General features: G+C 41.5%; 1 protein-coding gene across 1 annotated transcript; it reads right to left on the bottom strand.

Moving 5' to 3' along the window:
• Positions 1-5,094: 5,094 nt before the first annotated feature.
• Positions 5,095-16,894, bottom strand: si:dkey-250d21.1 (uncharacterized). The gene is made up of 11 exons (XM_051401280.1): positions 16,541-16,894; positions 14,861-14,981; positions 14,336-14,440; positions 14,180-14,216; positions 12,219-14,014; positions 12,093-12,123; positions 10,008-11,773; positions 9,784-9,832; positions 7,526-9,318; positions 7,346-7,382; positions 5,095-7,196 (listed from the first exon to the last, which is right to left on the bottom strand). The coding sequence occupies exons 1-11, from the start codon at positions 16,633-16,635 to the stop codon at positions 5,695-5,697; spliced, it is 7,332 nt and encodes a 2,443-aa protein (XP_051257240.1). The 5' UTR covers positions 16,636-16,894; the 3' UTR covers positions 5,095-5,694.
• Between the last annotated feature and the right edge of the window lie 218 nt (positions 16,895-17,112).

Genomic DNA, 17,112 nt, shown 5'->3' with positions numbered 1-17,112 from the left:
AACCAGCTTTAGGAGATAATGTTACTTACATTGTCCTTTTTAGCTGTCACAGTAATCAGCTTTTGACATGGTGGGATTACTGGTGAAAAAGCTACAATGTGCCAATGAAAAGATGTCCCATTATATTTACTGTAAAAAACCCTTCCAAGTTTCCAGTACTCGCATTTATTTGATTTTTTTTTTTTACAACACGCTATTGTTTAATCCAGATGTGGTTTGAGCCTGAGCTAGAAGTTTATTTTCGAATCGGTAAATTAGATGAATCCCTTTAGATTATGGAATATCATAACCCCAAATGAAATATTTCAAAAACCCAAAATGTAAATGCACATAAACAAAAACTGTAATTTAGTTGCTTGTGGGAAAAACCTGCATGTGCAAACTGTATATAACAATTCTTCTGTTGCAGAAATGTTGTCACGGTTTAAAAGAAAAATATGCAATTTCTAAATTGACCAAATGAAGAAAAGAGTCGGCTCAGCTCTGCCTGAATACAGCGTTAATGTTTGGGAGGAATAAATCCCCCGGCTTCCCCAGCATTGAGCCATTGTCCTTAAAATCTCAAGAGAACTGAGGCAATATCACAAATCTGGAGGCTCACCGGGGGGGAAGTAAGGACACTCAACTTTCACCCAGGAGGATCAGAGCCTGAATGGGTGCAGAGTTACTATTATGCCCCTGGAAAATACTCCCATGATCCCGTCAGGATAAAACCAAACTAGGCTCCAGTGAACAAATGTATCTGTAACTTAGCTGGCAAAAGAAAAACTTTATTGTTAATTTGACTTTTTCTTTCCTTGCTGTTAAAAATGTTTCAATATGATTTAAAAGGGAGAAAAACAATAAACTAGATGTTCTCAACTTAGTTCAGTTTTAATTCCAAACCCTCATTACACTACCATGTTTTTATTTTTAAACTCAGTCCCTTTTGATAAAAAAAATAACTGAAATATGTAAGCCACAATGATAAACTAATAAAGGTTCAACTCTCTGAGGTACGTTCATTCCTGCCTGTCCTCCATTACCAACTCAACCTATCTGACCATAAATAATTTTCCAATCAAAATTAAAACCAGGAGTTTGATTAACAGCCATCTTAAATGCAATAAAGCAAGAACTTAAAAGGGAATTCACAAATGGAAACAATCAGTGAACCGTATCCGTAACGGTTAGTTTTCATTTTGCCTCTTATCTTCAACCAAATGCTGCACGGCGCATGGCGCTGCTGCCAGCGGATTATTGACAAATAACAAGAACATTATGTATTATCAACAGTATTCCTAAAGGGTAAAAACTGTCAGAGGGACAGTGACAGCTTCGGATCAGCCATGTGCAAATCCCATCACCCTCTGGTGTCCCTCCTGTGAAGGCTGCCGTAGCTCACAGTGGGGATCGCCACAGAAACAACAAGCTCCATCCAATCTGTCTGACTGGACCCACATCTTTTGTATACCATTTGTTTATAACCTCTGTCTCTATTGTGCTTTGAGGACGGAGCTCTTTCAAGTGACAGATGGGTGGCACTTTTGAACACGTCATGTGGTCCTGAAGAGCCTGCACCATGAGCTGTGTCTTCATGAAGCTTGTGGCAAATGCACTGCCCAGGAGTTTACCAGCATTGGAGGATTATTCCCGAAAAACAACATCACCATGGCTGTTCTGGGTTTGAGCTGAGGGTATAAAAGTTGCCTGCACGATAGGTTAACCAGCCAAGAGAGGAGTGGATTCCAGTAATACAACTAATCAAGCACATTACAGTCCTGTCATATCACCAGAGCATCATAAATCTGACTTAAATGAGTCCATTCACTGCATGAAAACCAGCTCCAACAACCAAACACACGTTAAAGGGAAAATCCACCCTAAAATATTTTTTAAAATTAATTATATACAGTTATTCCCTTTAACTCAGACTACTGCCACATAAGTTAGAAATGAGAAGATCATTAATTGATGATGTTGTACAGAGACAAGAACTGGTTGTGTGTCATTGACACAGAATTAATGATTGAATCCGCGGAGAAGCGGAAACTTCTTGTCATCCAAATAAGTTATATTTGAATGTCGAGCAGCACTTACCGCTGTGAATTAGAAGATGTGCCTAATCCACTAAAATGCCTTGGGATTTGTCCTATTATTTACTGTCTATGGAGCAGCTGCAGAATTTGTCTCATGACATCATCACTACAGTCTGTCTTTGCCGTTCATCTGGTCCAAGTCATGTATTAAAACGGAGGTGTACATCACTTAAAAATCAACACATGTGAATTATATATTTGGGTGTATTTACCCTATAAAAAGAGACATTTCATCAAGCGTCAAGGGACAGCAGCACTGTCTCGCACAGGTCCTTTTTCACACTGTATGAGGCCATATCGCTGCGTCCAAAGAGGTGTTGCTGAGGAGGAGCCAAAGGTGTTGAGAGCACAGGGGATGAGGTGAACCATGTGGGTGGGGTGATGACTTCAGCAGAGTCTGGGACGCTCCCTTCATTTACAGACGTCTCTCCGCTTGCACCTCCTGGTAAACACAAAGCCGAAGAGCAGTAGAGGAACCACAAGGACAGGCACCAGCCCGGCTGCAGGCCCCTAAACAGCACAATAGATAAATTGTGCAGATACATCTGGATCATATGAGTTTAATACTTTAGATTGTGGTTGGCGGAGGCGTGAGAGCACCAGAGCATCTTTAGATATTATTTAAGCTTACTTCTTTAAGGATTACAAAATCATTTGAAATTCCAAGTTGCATGCCCATAGCTCTGTGAATATGTTCCAGGACCAAATAATGAATGATTTCGACAAGAGCTGTTTCAGACGATCAAGTAAAGCCTGTGAGCAAGCATAAAATACATTTTACTCACTGCATCATGATTGGATTATCTCTTATACACCTCAGTATTGGTAAAAACACTCATCGAAGACAATCCTTCACATTTGACTTACAGTTTAAAATCCTTAAGCTTTACGATGGCAAGTGAAAATTAAGTGTTCTTTAAGAGTACAATCAACAAGTTGACATCAGCTTAATTAAAACCAAACGTTTTGCTGGTAGTACTACAAGGAGGATCTGAATTCTGGCTTGTGCTGCCAATTTTCCCTGAAAGGGAACCTTGAAATAAAATCCACTTAAGCCGTCTGTCTTCCCCTCCAGAGTGTAGTTAAATCCTGGCTGTGTATGGACATGATTACAGAGTGCCACGGGTCTTACATCAGTGCAGAACCTTGACTTCCAGCAGGAAACCTGGTGCACGGGTCAATTATGGCAATACCTTGTTTTGCTTAAAGATAGAGGATGTGTTCTTCATGCTCAAACACACCGGCTGCACCTGAGAGTTAAACTGTAACAATGTCCACTTCTACATCCAGAGGGTAAATAAATAAAACACAGCGCGCAGGAGGTATACCTCTCTTGGCAGAAAGCGTAGAGAGGGGGTTATGAGACGATGCGGGTGCACTCCTGTGCTGCACATGGCTACAGTGAGGCCTGCGAACACTGCTGCTGGCGGCCCACAGCGGAGACAGATCCGTTTGCTCAGCAGCTGAGCGGGACACGGAGATGCTCCTTTCACACTGAGCTGAGCACCGACAATCAGGGCTTTGTCAGGGAGGCATCTGCTGTTACAGCTCACAGGAAGAATACATGTCTCTTTAAAAAGTGCACTCAGTGGGGTTATCAGTGTTAAAGATAAGCTGGCTTCATGTCAACAAACACAAAATGTATCTATGTTGTAGGGTTTTAACAGTCATGTCTTTTTTCATGAAACCCGTAGGACATTAGAGAGGCGAACAGGACCACTTTGTCCAAAAAATCTTCCTTGTAGTCCTTGTTTAAACTGGTTGTGTTTCACTTGAACTTATATCAGCAGTGGGGCATTATGTTAATATAGCTTCCATCAGTTATTAACACTCTAAACCAGGGTGGAGATTCAAATACTGTGCAATACAAGGCTTTAGATTGTCACACAGTCCGATTAATTACAGGTATATTTGTCAGCTTTAGATTTTTTATTTAGTAACATTTGGAAGGACATTGCCAACAGTTACTGTATATATAAAAAAATAACTAGAGAACAGCTTCAGTGCTTTGCTTTGGTAATTGTCAGTACAGTACTTGTGTATTATTGAAATCCTTCTTATAAAGGCTTATACATCACATTGGAATTCAGAGCAAATAATTGACAAGAAAGGCAGACACTGTCCTACAGCAGACCCACAGACTACACTTGTTCTTAGAAATTACATATTAACCAAACCACAGTGTTAACAATGGAGCCCGAAAGCGATGATTTGCATTACGGGCAAATACTAGTCAACCCTGTCTATCACACATACCCAGCATTGCAGAGGCCTTACACTTTGAGGACAAAAAGTAATTGTAAAATAAATATTTACCAGGTATCTAGAGATAATGTAGTGGTTATATGACCTTACTAACCCTCCCTCTAAACCCACATCCTTGTTGATCAGTTAAATGAATCATGCAAGACATTTTTATACATCATGACCTAAACTAGAGGGTGAACTGCCTATTTTCAGTCAGCAATCATTAACAATGGGAGCCTGTATTGCGAATTCACATACCTTAAGAGGAGACCATCACTGAAATGGCCCCCAACCATAGTACACCTACTATGTATAATTAAAACAGTTCTTTGTGGTTGTGCATCTCCATTTACCAAAATAATACTAGGACTGTCAAACCTGTTTTTGGAAAGTAGTTCAACTACCTAGTAGCAACAGTAGCTAGTAACCTCTGGACCTCCTTATGTCCAGGATAAGGACACAACCCCTGCAGGGATGGTATTTACAGTAATACTGTAAAATCCCTGCAGGTGTTACGATTCACATTTAGAAACATATTTGTGGTGTTAAAACATATATATATATATATATATAAATATATATATGTATATATATATTCATCTAGAGTGCCACTTCTCACAAGACTCACTTTTTTCTTCAGTAGATAAATTAAAGCCTTATTGCGCCATCTTGTGTTAACTTACAGACATGACTACAGACTTTACAACACATGAAAAGGTACTGTACACCTTGCTTGGGAAGGAAAAATAGAAACACAAAAGCCAAAACATCTTTTTGGAGCATTTTATTACTTTTTTGACAAATATATATGAAGGTTTTCCTATTAAGGAAACATTCTTTCAAAGATACGTTTACAGCAAATTCATTCCTGCAAAGAGACAGGAAACGGGAAATCATCAGAAGACATGATGGAACTAACCATTTCTATTTGTGCCCAGGAAAGGTAAGGGTGCAATTTAATAATATAATTATTTCATGACAGCTATACAGAAGTCAGTCAACGCCAATGGGACATTTTTCAACATCTGCATTATCATGATACATGGGGTAAATTATTAATTTTGTATCAAGGCACACAAGCATTGATAACCATCAGAGGAACATTGCTTTTTTTTGCCAAGACATTGGTCCCATCGGGCAGTACAACTGTACAAACTACAGAATAAAAAAACATAACATAGGGCTTGGTTTGCAGGATAACAACAAAAGGAAATCTCAAAGAATTTAGATCAATAATGTACACAGAAATATTGAGTTCAGAAATTTGGACCTCAATTAGGTTGAGACACAATAGTTCTTAAGTACGGTGGCGGTGACATCTCAAACGCATTGCTCAAATCTGCTAGCTGTGATGGAAGACCTGCAACTCTTACAGAGGATGTAGCTCAGTGAGGGATCGCTTTTCCTGCTGTATGAACTCCTGTAAGCTTCTTTTTCCCTGCCTGAAATTGCTCTCCCTCCTTGAAAACGGCAAGATGACCTGGAGTCTGAGGAGAGTTTCAATGTTGCTAAAACTTCTTATCTGTGATGTCTTAAGTGTGTCTAGCACAGTAGTTGGGAGATAACCTGCCAGGGGATCTAACCATTTCTCCTTCCACGACTTCATCTCAGAGTGAAGAGAGACCTGATCTGGCAAGTCCTCCTTGTACAAACGGAACACAAGACCACTAAGAATGCTGGTTTCTACTTTGGACATTGCGTAAGGCACAATCTCCAGACACCTCAAGGTATCCAATACCTTCTCTGTGAAGAGGTCGTCAATTTCTGCTATAGAGTGCTCTACAACCTTCACGCTTACTGATTCTTTGTAAAACTCACTCAATGGCTCTAGAAGCACTGAATGCAACATTGTTACATGGAGTTTAGAAGCCAGTACAACAGCTTCCTCAAACCAGGCCTTGTGATGTGTGTCAATATCACTGTTCAGTTGCCTGAGGGACGCTTTGAGTTCGGGCAAACTATTCACAGCAAGTAACATATCTAAGGGTTTACCCTGAAGAGACTGACTTAGCTTTTTAGTTAAACTCAAGATGTTCTTCTGCACGACTGTTGATAGGATGAACTCAAAGTTTCTGATTGCATCGAAGAACTGTGATGCTTGCTGCTGGTTTGAAGTGCATCCTTCCCCTTTCAGCTCATTCAAACAGAGCATGACAGCTTCTAAAATCTCTACCATCACCTCGTGCATGTCGTGACTCTTCTCCCAGTTTTTGATGAGTTTGTCCCTCAGCTCATTGCCCTTCCCTTCATCGTGCTGGAACACGTGAATGATCATGTCTTCCAGTTTGTTCTGGCGTTCTGCATCCTCTGTCAGCCAATGTAATATTTTACCTATGAGAATGGCTCCATTCGCTACTTCTTCAGCAGGGGAGGATCTAGCCAGCCATACATTCAGAGACAACGCAGAGCTGACAGTTCTTATAGCCTGGGGGTATTTCTTAGCTATAGCTAAACTTACATCCCTCATCTGAGCTCCAAATTTACCAACACTCAACATGGCCTGTCCTCTACAATACTCCATGTTAAGACCCCACTTCTGAGACAGTGCAGTCTCAATAGCATCTGCAAGGACAACTGGATCTTCCCCAAATGGGATGAAAGCCAGTGTTTCCTCACACTGGATGTCCTCTTTGTTGAAGTACCTGATGCACAACGGCACATAGAGCTCGCCGTCAATTTCAACAGCTTGCTCGGTTATAATTGTGAAGAACTGAGAGTCCCAGAGTTCCTTGAGGATTTGTTCACGCAGTTGTGGCTCATAGAAGGACACTGTTTTTCTTGGTCCTTCAGTGACCTCCAGCCTCACTTCATTATCAGCCGATTTCACCTCTCCAACAGTGGGCTTCTCTGCTACACTGGAGGCATGTGATTCTGTTTCAACCGCAGATTTAAAGAATAAAAGTACATGTTAATGCCACACATAGAAAACTACCTGCTGCCAATTTTCTTGTTGTTATATGTCATCTCATAATTAGAATCAAAGACTGGAATTTTAATCAAGTTGCCATGAAAGCACTTACCATTCTCCAACTTTAGTCTTTGCAAAGTTCCCATTACCTAAAACAAAACAAAAAAGATATATACACACACACACACACACACACACACACACACACACACACACACACACAGTGCTGGTTAGAATAGCTCTAAAAATTGTATTTTGTTTTCTTACACAACATAAACAATTTTAAATGTACCTGGGAAAGGCATGGACTGCTCTCTGGGTCAACCGCCATACACTTCTCAATGACCTCCGGCAGTCTCTGCAGTGTGGTGCAGTGAGAGAGGAGCATCACATGATCCATTCTGCTGCCTTTGCATACAGTGTTTTTCAAGAGATCCCTCATGGAATTCAGAGTGGTCTTCATCAGGTCAAACTCCATACTGACACTAGGCAGGACAGCGACTAGCCTAAGCAGTAAGGTCACAGTTGGGTGGCTCTTTGACTCAGGATGGACTAGTGTTTCAGCAATGGATGTCGGAGGAGAAACATCCTGGTATTTCTCCCTCCAGACAGAAGCCCAGGCGTTGATTTCCTGCTCGGCTGCTTCAGGTTCAGGAAGATCTGTAAGGTAGAGGCTGAATGGCTTGTCTGTGGACTCCGATAGAATGGGATTGCAGGAGGGCAGCAACGACAGGACTGACAGGGCCTTTAAGTGGTTGTCTGAGAAGCTGTACTTCATTTCATCGATGAGACTTTTGAGGAGAGGAACACTGAGATTTTCTCTGTAATATATCTCTGGAGATTCATAGCTGCTGACTTCCTCCGAGAAGCACACTTGTTCAGGAGCTACCTTGGTTGCCAGCTGGAATGCCTGCTCAAACCAAGAGGAGTGCACAGTGCTCACATTTTCTAACAATTTGTTAAGAGTCTCTATGATCGAGGGGATTTTTTCCACTTCACAGAGAATATCAGCAGGGTTTCCACAGCGGAAGACAGTGCTACAGTTACGAAGAGGAGCACAAGCATTCTTCAAAATCACAAGGGTGACAATGAAATCCATATTTCTCAGAGCGGTAGAGAGAACTTGTGCATGCATTGACTTGGAACCTATGGCACTAGAGCTGACAGCATCTAGGCAGCTGAGGATGCCCTCCAATGTGTCAACGAGTATGTCAAAGAAGTCCTCTCTCTTTTTCCACCTTGAGCAACATGTTTCTGGCATTTCTTCCAGGGCCTCTCTTGGCATATTTAAAAGCCCATCAACAGCTTGTGCTAGCTGTCCCTCCAGACAAGGAGATTGATCAAAGAACAGCAGCAAATCTTCTGTGATGTCCAACATTTTTGCTACTGAAGGGCAAGGCACACTTCCTGCCAGCCAATGAGCAAGGCCACAAGACTCACTGGGTGTTACAACAGAGAGTGGATAGCTCTTGAGGAAATCCAAAGACATTTTCTTCAGGCTTTGATAACCTGAGCCCAAGTGCATGAATGCTTGTCCACGACACTGTGACATTGGTAAGCCCCAGTCTTCAGTGAGAATCTTTGCGAGGTTATTCGCTTGTGTATCAACATGACTGTTTTCATCAAAAGGTAAGAAACCCATGAGCTCTACCTTTGGAGAAGATTCTCCAACATACCTGACAAAAACAGGTAGGTGTGTTTTGTCAGCAATTTTCACAGGTTTGTCTGTGATGAGTGAGAAGAACGGCGATTCCTGTATTTCCTTGAGTATGACATCTCTGATTCCATTTATTAGGAGGTTGACCATTTCATCATCACCTATACATGGTGTGCATTTACTCTCACTTCCAAACCAGTGGCACATGCTGAGCTCCTGGATGAAAAGCTCTCGGTCTTCTTCTGAGCTGTCAGACAGACTGCTATTCTTCTTCCCTAGTAGTGTAGCCAGTCTGAATACTGTCGCCAAGCTTTGACGATTATCTCCTGCATGCCCATTCTCATCTGCTGGTTTCATGTCTTGGTCCTCAATCTTGTCAGGAGATTGCTGAATGTTAGACTCTTCAATTTCCTCTTTGATACAGTCAACTAAATAGGCAGAAAAAACAAACAACAGTGGTTATAGCAAACATTTAAATTATAGCAACAACAAAAAAAAAAAAAACACTGGACATTAGTTAAAGGACCAGTGGGTAGCATTTAGTGGCATCTAGCAGTGAAGTTGCAAATTGCACAAACTGAATACCGCTTGCCTTCCAAGTGCATAGGAGAATCTATGGTGAAATAAGGTGAAACATAAAATGCCCTCTCTAGAGCCAGTGTTTGGTTTGTCCATTCTGGACTACTGTAGAAACATGGCAGACTCTATAGAAGAGAACCTATACCCTCCGTAGATAAAAGTGGCTCATTCTACAAAAGGTAGCAAAAACATGATTCCTTTTTCCTGAAAACATACCTATGGATATTATTTTCCATTTCTGCCAATAGATCCTCCTAAATGTTTAAATGATGTACTCAATGTAATGTAATGTAATACAATCTCAACAACCATACCTTCCATATTATTTTCAGAGTTCCTGATGAAACTTTTGGATTCCTTGTCCTGTGAATATACCCAGGTAAATAAAAATTAGTTTGACATTCATATAATTAATAAAATATAGAGAATATAATAACAACAATAATCATAATAAACATAAAAAACAAATGTAATACATTTCATTTTTACAGTCATTTATACAGTTTTTTCATTTTTATTAAAGAATACAAACACCTACCAGACAGATGCCCTCCAAGGCTTGCGGTGTAACCTTCAAACACTGGGTCACCATGTGGTCCAGGTCTCTGCTGAAGTCTGTGCCCACCTGCAGCATAGCTAAGCATGGGGACCTGTCTTTGGGATTTGTATTTCTCAGGTACTCTTGGAACTTCTTGTGGCGCATTACAACACCACAGTCCTCCAGCGCTGTGCTGGGTAGCACAGACATAATCCTCAGCAGTGCATTGATGTTCCCAAAGTACTGCATGAGTGGCAGACGTAGTGTGTGAAATATTGAGCTTGGTATGGTCACGGATGCAACTTTGGTCTTCCATGTTACTCTCCAACAGCACAACTCTGTGAAGAAGTTGTCAGCATCAGGAAGATCTCTGCTGTAGAGAGGAGGCTTTGACTTTAAGCTCTCAAACATGTAACTCACTGTGACTGAGCATGGAACTAGGGAGAGGAAATTGAGAGCTTCCTTGTGGTCCTCTGAAAAATGATCCTTCACAGCATTGATAAGGTTATCTACCAGGGGCACACTTAAGCCATCTTTGTAAAAACCGACTGGCTTTATCATGCCGTCTCTTGGCAAAGAGTTTTCAGGCACTTCAATCTGCACTCTTAGACTCTGTGCAATTGCACAGGCTTCATCAAACCAGTTCTGGTGAAACACCTTCATATTTGTTTTTACTCGGTTCAGAGTGGCCACAATGCCACTGATTTGGCAAAGCTGGGATGCGGCACTAAAGTGGTCCTTCTGAAGACCTGCACTCAACTCTCTGGTAAAGGATGATGCATTCTTCAAGACCACCATAGCAATGATGAAATCAAATTCCATCACCTTGCGGAGGAGTGCCCCAGCTTGTTCAGACACAAAGGCTTTCCATCTCTGGGGGTTATTTTTGATTTTCTCAAGACATTCAACCAGGGGCTCCAGCATTTGCACAAACACCTCGTAAGAATCATGCTTCTCTTGCCAATGGCCACAGAACGTCCCCTGTAACTCTTGGACCTTTTCATAGCTCTCTCTCAGACCAAAGTCTATTACATGATCTAGCTGTTTTTGTAGAGTAATACTACTGCCAAAAAACATCAAAACCTCTTCAAATGTATCCAGGGCTCTCTTAACAGCAGGCACTGGGATGGATTTGGACCACCATGTGTTGAAAGAGTAGGAAGAACAGTGTGTGCTTATAGCAAGGGGGTACTTCTCCTGGACTTTGCAGGCAAAGGCTTTCAGCTTGTAGGAAACATCACCAGAGCCTAGGTATGCTTGACCTCTGCAGTTATTCAAATCAAGATGCCACTCGACTGTTACTATTTCCATGAGACGCTGCACCATGGCATCACAATCAAGATCTGCCTCAAGGAATCCCATCAATTCCAATCGCATGACATCAAAACTGTCCACAAACCTAAGGAATAGTGGAAGATAGTCTTTCTCCCCTAACTTCACAACACGGTCAATGAACAAGGAAAAGAATGAACTTCCCACTTCCATGAGGATTCCCTCCCTGACGGCATTCTCACACACAGTAAGTACTTCTTTCATTTCAGACTTGGTCACATACTCGACCTCTCCATCCTGAGCAGAAGCATCACTATGCTGCCTGCTTTGACTGCTGTATGCAGCCGTCACTGCAGCCTGCAAAGCAGATTTAAGAGCTTCTCTATCAGTCTCTGCACACTTCAGTTCCACAAGCCTTTCAGCATCCATCTCTAGGTTAATGAACTGTATCTCTTCTTCAGTGTCCTTTTCAGCATGGTTCCCATGGGATACCACTGAAATGAGAGGTGAAATAACCATGTCAACTGAGATTGCAGTTAACTACCAAATAAGCAAGTGTAAATATTGTATATTGCAGGTTAACAAAAATATCAAATTTGACTATTCTGTTTAAAAGTCCAATATTCATTTAATTCCAAAACCTTTTTTAAATGTATCCATCACTGGATATGCTTCCCATCTTTGTGTTTACAGCTCTATTTTGAGACAACACTCTCTTTAATGGTATAGTTTGGATTTATGTGATAGAATAGCCGTGTGATTAACCAAAATTGCGGCAAGCTGAAAAGGTAAATAATTTCGAAGTCATCTCACCTTGGGCAGGCTTCTCCTTTGTGTCATCATCCTGTAATACAAAGTATAAAGTAATTTCAGGTAGAGTAGTTATTTTATTAGGTCAATGAAATTTCCACAGTAGTCTGCTTATGAAAATCTACTTACCTTTTGCAGCAAGTGCAGGATGTCTGGATGCTTCTGGACATATGTATCCACCATTTGTTCAACATTGAGGTGCACGTCTTGGTTCACGTAGACATATGCCATGCTGCATTGTCTCTGGTCCTCTGGTGTGGCTCTCAGGTAGGAGTGGCACCGCTCCAGCACCATATGGTACTGGCCATACACATCTGCTTCAGCATTTACACATGGAACAGTGCCCAACACCCTCAGCAAGCTCTGCACATTTGGGTAAAACCCAATATCGGGAATCTTGAGCGTAGCAAACACAGTTGTTGGTAGGATCCTGCGCTTGCTCGCATGCCTCCACTTCACTTCCCAACAACCAAGCTCTTCATAGAACGTGTCGGGCCTGGCAAGGTTGTTCAAGTTAGCGTCTGCTACTTTATCCCTGCGAATGCTGAAATTGTGGTCAGCCATGTAAGATGGCACTAATGAGAGCCATCGGAGAATCCTCACCATCTCTGTGCTGAATACCCTCTTTACTTCTGCAACAAGGTACTGCAAGATAGGCCGGCTCAGAGTTTCTCTGTAGAAGTCCTCCAGTGGTGTTTCGGTTGTGTCTCCTTGGTCCATCTCTGGTTTAGTGACCTCCACTCCCAGCTTCTTTGCTCTTCCAACTGCATCTGAAAACCATTTTCTGTGGAATATTGCAAGCTCCTGTTGGTATTTGCTTACCAGCTTTAAGGCATTGGAAATTGTGTACTGCAAGGTACTGCTGATGCTAATTATTCCCCTGAGACTCGAGTTGAGTATGCTCACACAACAGAGGGTGTTCTTCAGAACAACTAGTGTGATGATGAAATTGAAATTTTTCAAAACTGGCTTGAGCTTGGCCATCTGTTCAGCCGTATCTTCATCTACCTTTGAAATCATTTCATTGATGCAGTTCAGGAATGGCTCCAGAATATCTAACATGGTCTGGAAGGCATCAGTGCCATATTCCCAGTTCTCACTGACTGCTGCCTTGATTCTGTCCACTTCCCCTTTTATATGCCCATATGTCATCTGGATCTTTCCCTCCAATCTTTTGCACAGCTCTGGTGTTCTCCTGAGTAACAAGGCCACCTCCTCGACAGTGTCTGCAACATTTTGAATGGAGGGCACAGGCATGCAGCGGATAATCCATATGTTGAAGGCATATGGGTCACTTGGTGACAGAACTACTTGTGGAAACTCCTGCAGAATCCTGCAGGTAAGGTCTCGCATTTTCTGACACATACTGCCTGTAACCAAGTAAGTCAGTCCTCTGCAGTGCTCCATCCTGAGCCCCCACTTGTTTCGCAACTCTGAGAGAAGCATGTAAAACAGATTCTCTGCATCCATGTCGCATGGTAAGAACCCAACAAGGTGCTTTTGTGGGAACCCATCTACTGTGACAGACCTGATGAAAACAGGGATCTGCTCCTTTCCCTCTATACTTGTCACATCCTGAAGCAGAATGGAGAAGAATCGGGCCAGTCTAAGGCTGTTTTGGATCTCCTCCCTCATAAGGTCTTCACTGAACTGGAGGATTTCTTTCTTGTCAATTTTCTCCACACAGATACGATTGAGAGCCTCCTGACCTCTTGCACCTCCAATCGGCTCATCAGTGTTTGCGCCATTGATGCTGAATCCAGTCAGTGCCAGGATTTCCTTGAAATAGACTTTCAGAGTCTCTTTTGCTTTGGAGCTGGCTACATCCTCTTGGGTTTGTATATCTCTTTGCAGTTGAGGCGTGGCACTGTTCTCCCCAGATGCTTCTCTCGTCTCCTCTGTGACTTCTGCTGTTGTTGTGTTTTCTGTCGAGAAAGAGAAAAGAACTGACTGAAAAGTTGAGATGATTTAAATATTTGTGAATATTTACAACAAGGACTAGAACATCTAAACGTAGACTAAAAGTCAAGGAAAAGTCATAAATAAGAGGCTGTTTGAAGAATGAATTGAACTTTTGTACGTTACTGTACCTTTTGTTTTCTTCACAGAGGTAGGCTCCTCTTCCGACTGGTTAAATGGAAAGGATCATTACAGATAATTACAATTATTTTTTGTATTTATAGAGTTTTATTGTCTGATGAAAAATGTTAAGTAGAGTGATTTTAAACATTGAATGAAACACTTACAGGATCTCTAGCTCGTTTTCTGTTGCAGGGTGATTGATTATTCACAGGCATTAAGTCAAATATTGTTGGAACAGCATCTTCCCTTAAGACACAACTGGAGGCGCTCTGAAAAACAAATAGCAGTAGATCCCACGTTTATGATTACAGTAAACATTCTACGTAGTAGTAAGGAATTTCCCACCGACAAGTTCACAACATGTGTTACTGACATTAAGGAATGGTTACTCAAGTGTTGACAACAAAACAAAACCACTATTGACACAAAACGTAATCATTAAGAAATTGTCTAATTAAGCAAAGTATTTCTGTTATTTTAAAACCAAATCACATCCATATTAGTAACAAAAAAACACCATTTTATGTCAATACATTGGGTTACATCTCGGTTTGGTACACATTTGAACGTTAAGTCTTTGCTGACACAGCATCAGAATGGGGTTGATACAACTTATTGGACTGCATTACATTGATGGATTGATTTCAGATGTGTTTCTAATACTAATGAGCAACAGATTTGCTTCTTACCTGTTGAAAGATCATAGAAGGCTCAAAGTGTTTTGCACAAAGTCTGTACAGCTTATTCAACTCTTCAGGGGGTTCTGATGCCAAATCTTGGCGACAACAGTTGTTCAACCATTGTTTACAGCTGAAAAGTACAAGAGGAAAAAAGCACAAGTTGTTGGGGTCACAACCATAGACGTAAGATTCAAATAGGCATTAGTGCAAACACTTGACTGGACAAACAGACAGGAGTTCTACAGTTTACTTTAATTCCATGTAAACTGTTCATTCTGATGTGCCAGTTTAACGTGGGTGAGCATAGCAGCTCTTTACATTACTACAATGCCACCTTAGTAGTAGGTCAACATGATACAGTACGGACAGTATTAAACTGCTTGTGCTATGCTACTTTCTTGGTTTAGATACATTAGAGAAACAAAAACTCATAAATAGCAACAATATTTAGGTAACATCTTATTCTCATCTTAGAGTTCAACATGCTTACATACTGTGTGAAAAATAAACAGGGAATTAATGTTTCAGAGAGAAACTATATCACTACTGTTATATTAATCCAAACCACTCTATGTTAAAAGACTGAGCGAATGCAAGATCAAATATTGGACACATACACAACTGTTCTCGAGAGATGCTGTGCTATTATGCTTTAAGAGGTCACGTCTGCAACAATTGCATAGCTTTAGCACACCCACTGATACTATTCTGTTTAGTTAGCTGCATTTCTAACACAGCCTGCTTCAGTGTTGGTCAATGCTGATTTTCTTTCATTATACTTTTCTTTTCTCTTTCTGAATAACAGAATAAGAATGGGTAGATTTTCCCACAAGCAAATGAGATTTACTTTACTCTAAATGCGACACAATATCAGGATATTAGGTGGGTGCCACACAGAGCAAAAGTCGCAACCAGAATATTTCATGTGATCTGTCAGTCTTTCCTGTCCATACATTACTGTGATGCAGCCAGCTCAACTGCATCTCTCATTCAATTACGGTCCTTAAATGAATTCTACTTAATTGTTGTAAAGCAGGATAACACTCTGCACAATACAACAGGAATCTGAAAGTGAAAACCAGCGCCAGTCGAGAGGTACCAGCAGAATAAAAGGGAGGCGCTAGACTGCTGTTTATCCACAGGGACATCACCTGTTCAAACTACCGAAATGGAAGTTTCACTTTATATAGTTCACAATGAACTGTGCTGCAACATGAACGCGTAATGTTCGCAGTTTGGTGAGCAACACACACACTAACACACACAGCACTATCAGTGGGAGGTATTTTTATTGTGCTAAGCTAACGTCAGTCGTACTAACGTTACCACACTGTCGAGACGGTAGGTGTCGTGTACCGATGGCGATTTATATTACAGCACAAAAAGTTTTTAACTATGGTTTCTCTTGTTTTGTGGCATGGCTGAACACATTGGATAAAACGACAGAGCCAATATTACACAGCAGGGTCGGTCTCTGGTCCAGAATGAGTGAACGGAGAGTATTTCACACGGACTTTTCTTTGAAGAGTAACGTTAGTCTGCGCCATTTTCGACAGAGTTGTGTCACTGTTAGCCAACATGATGTTAAGCTAACGCCAGTGCTAACAGTGGATAGCTAACACATTCATTTTGCATGCTAAGTGGCTCATTTTTTTACCCACACCTCAATGAAATAAGCACAACTCTTACCACTCCGGATCCAACGGAAAGCTGAAAAGTGGAGTGGAGTTTTCGGATTCCCCTGGCTGGTAATCACAGTTCGCTGCGGCGCAGCAGTCAGTCATTTTGGACTGCAATGTAGCTAGCTAGCAAGTTAGCTAGCTTAGCTGGCGGTTGCAAGCTGGCAAGCCTACTGTGAGAAAACCTGCAGGAGAGTCTACAGAGTCATGCCTTGGGCAAAACCTGCAACCGACACAGTTGAGTTTCAGTGTTAGTTTCGCTTAATATCCCTTTCGCAAACTAAGATCCTACTAATTCCATGCTTCAAAAGTTGATGTTGCGTGGTGAGCCAAGAGTCGCCGAAAGCGTGTTATCCCATCAACCAGGAACTGGACTGTGCAGTACAAAATGTTGGCCAGCAGAGGGCAGAGTGGCACCGTCAGGCCGGGCCAAAGAGTTTCATTGTCAAGATCATCCCGACCCTATTGTGTCAACTGGTTTGTACTAGTTTTTTTCTTTTGTCATATCCCAGGATATACTTTTATGTTATGTTTGTATGTATGTTTATGTACATATCAACGTATATGGACCCACTAGACAAA

Source organism: Dicentrarchus labrax, unplaced genomic scaffold (assembly GCF_905237075.1).
Source record: "Dicentrarchus labrax unplaced genomic scaffold, dlabrax2021, whole genome shotgun sequence".
NCBI lineage: Eukaryota > Metazoa > Chordata > Actinopteri > Moronidae > Dicentrarchus > Dicentrarchus labrax.
Note: the sequence above shows the minus strand (reverse complement) of the source record. Positions and strands in the feature narration are given on the sequence as shown.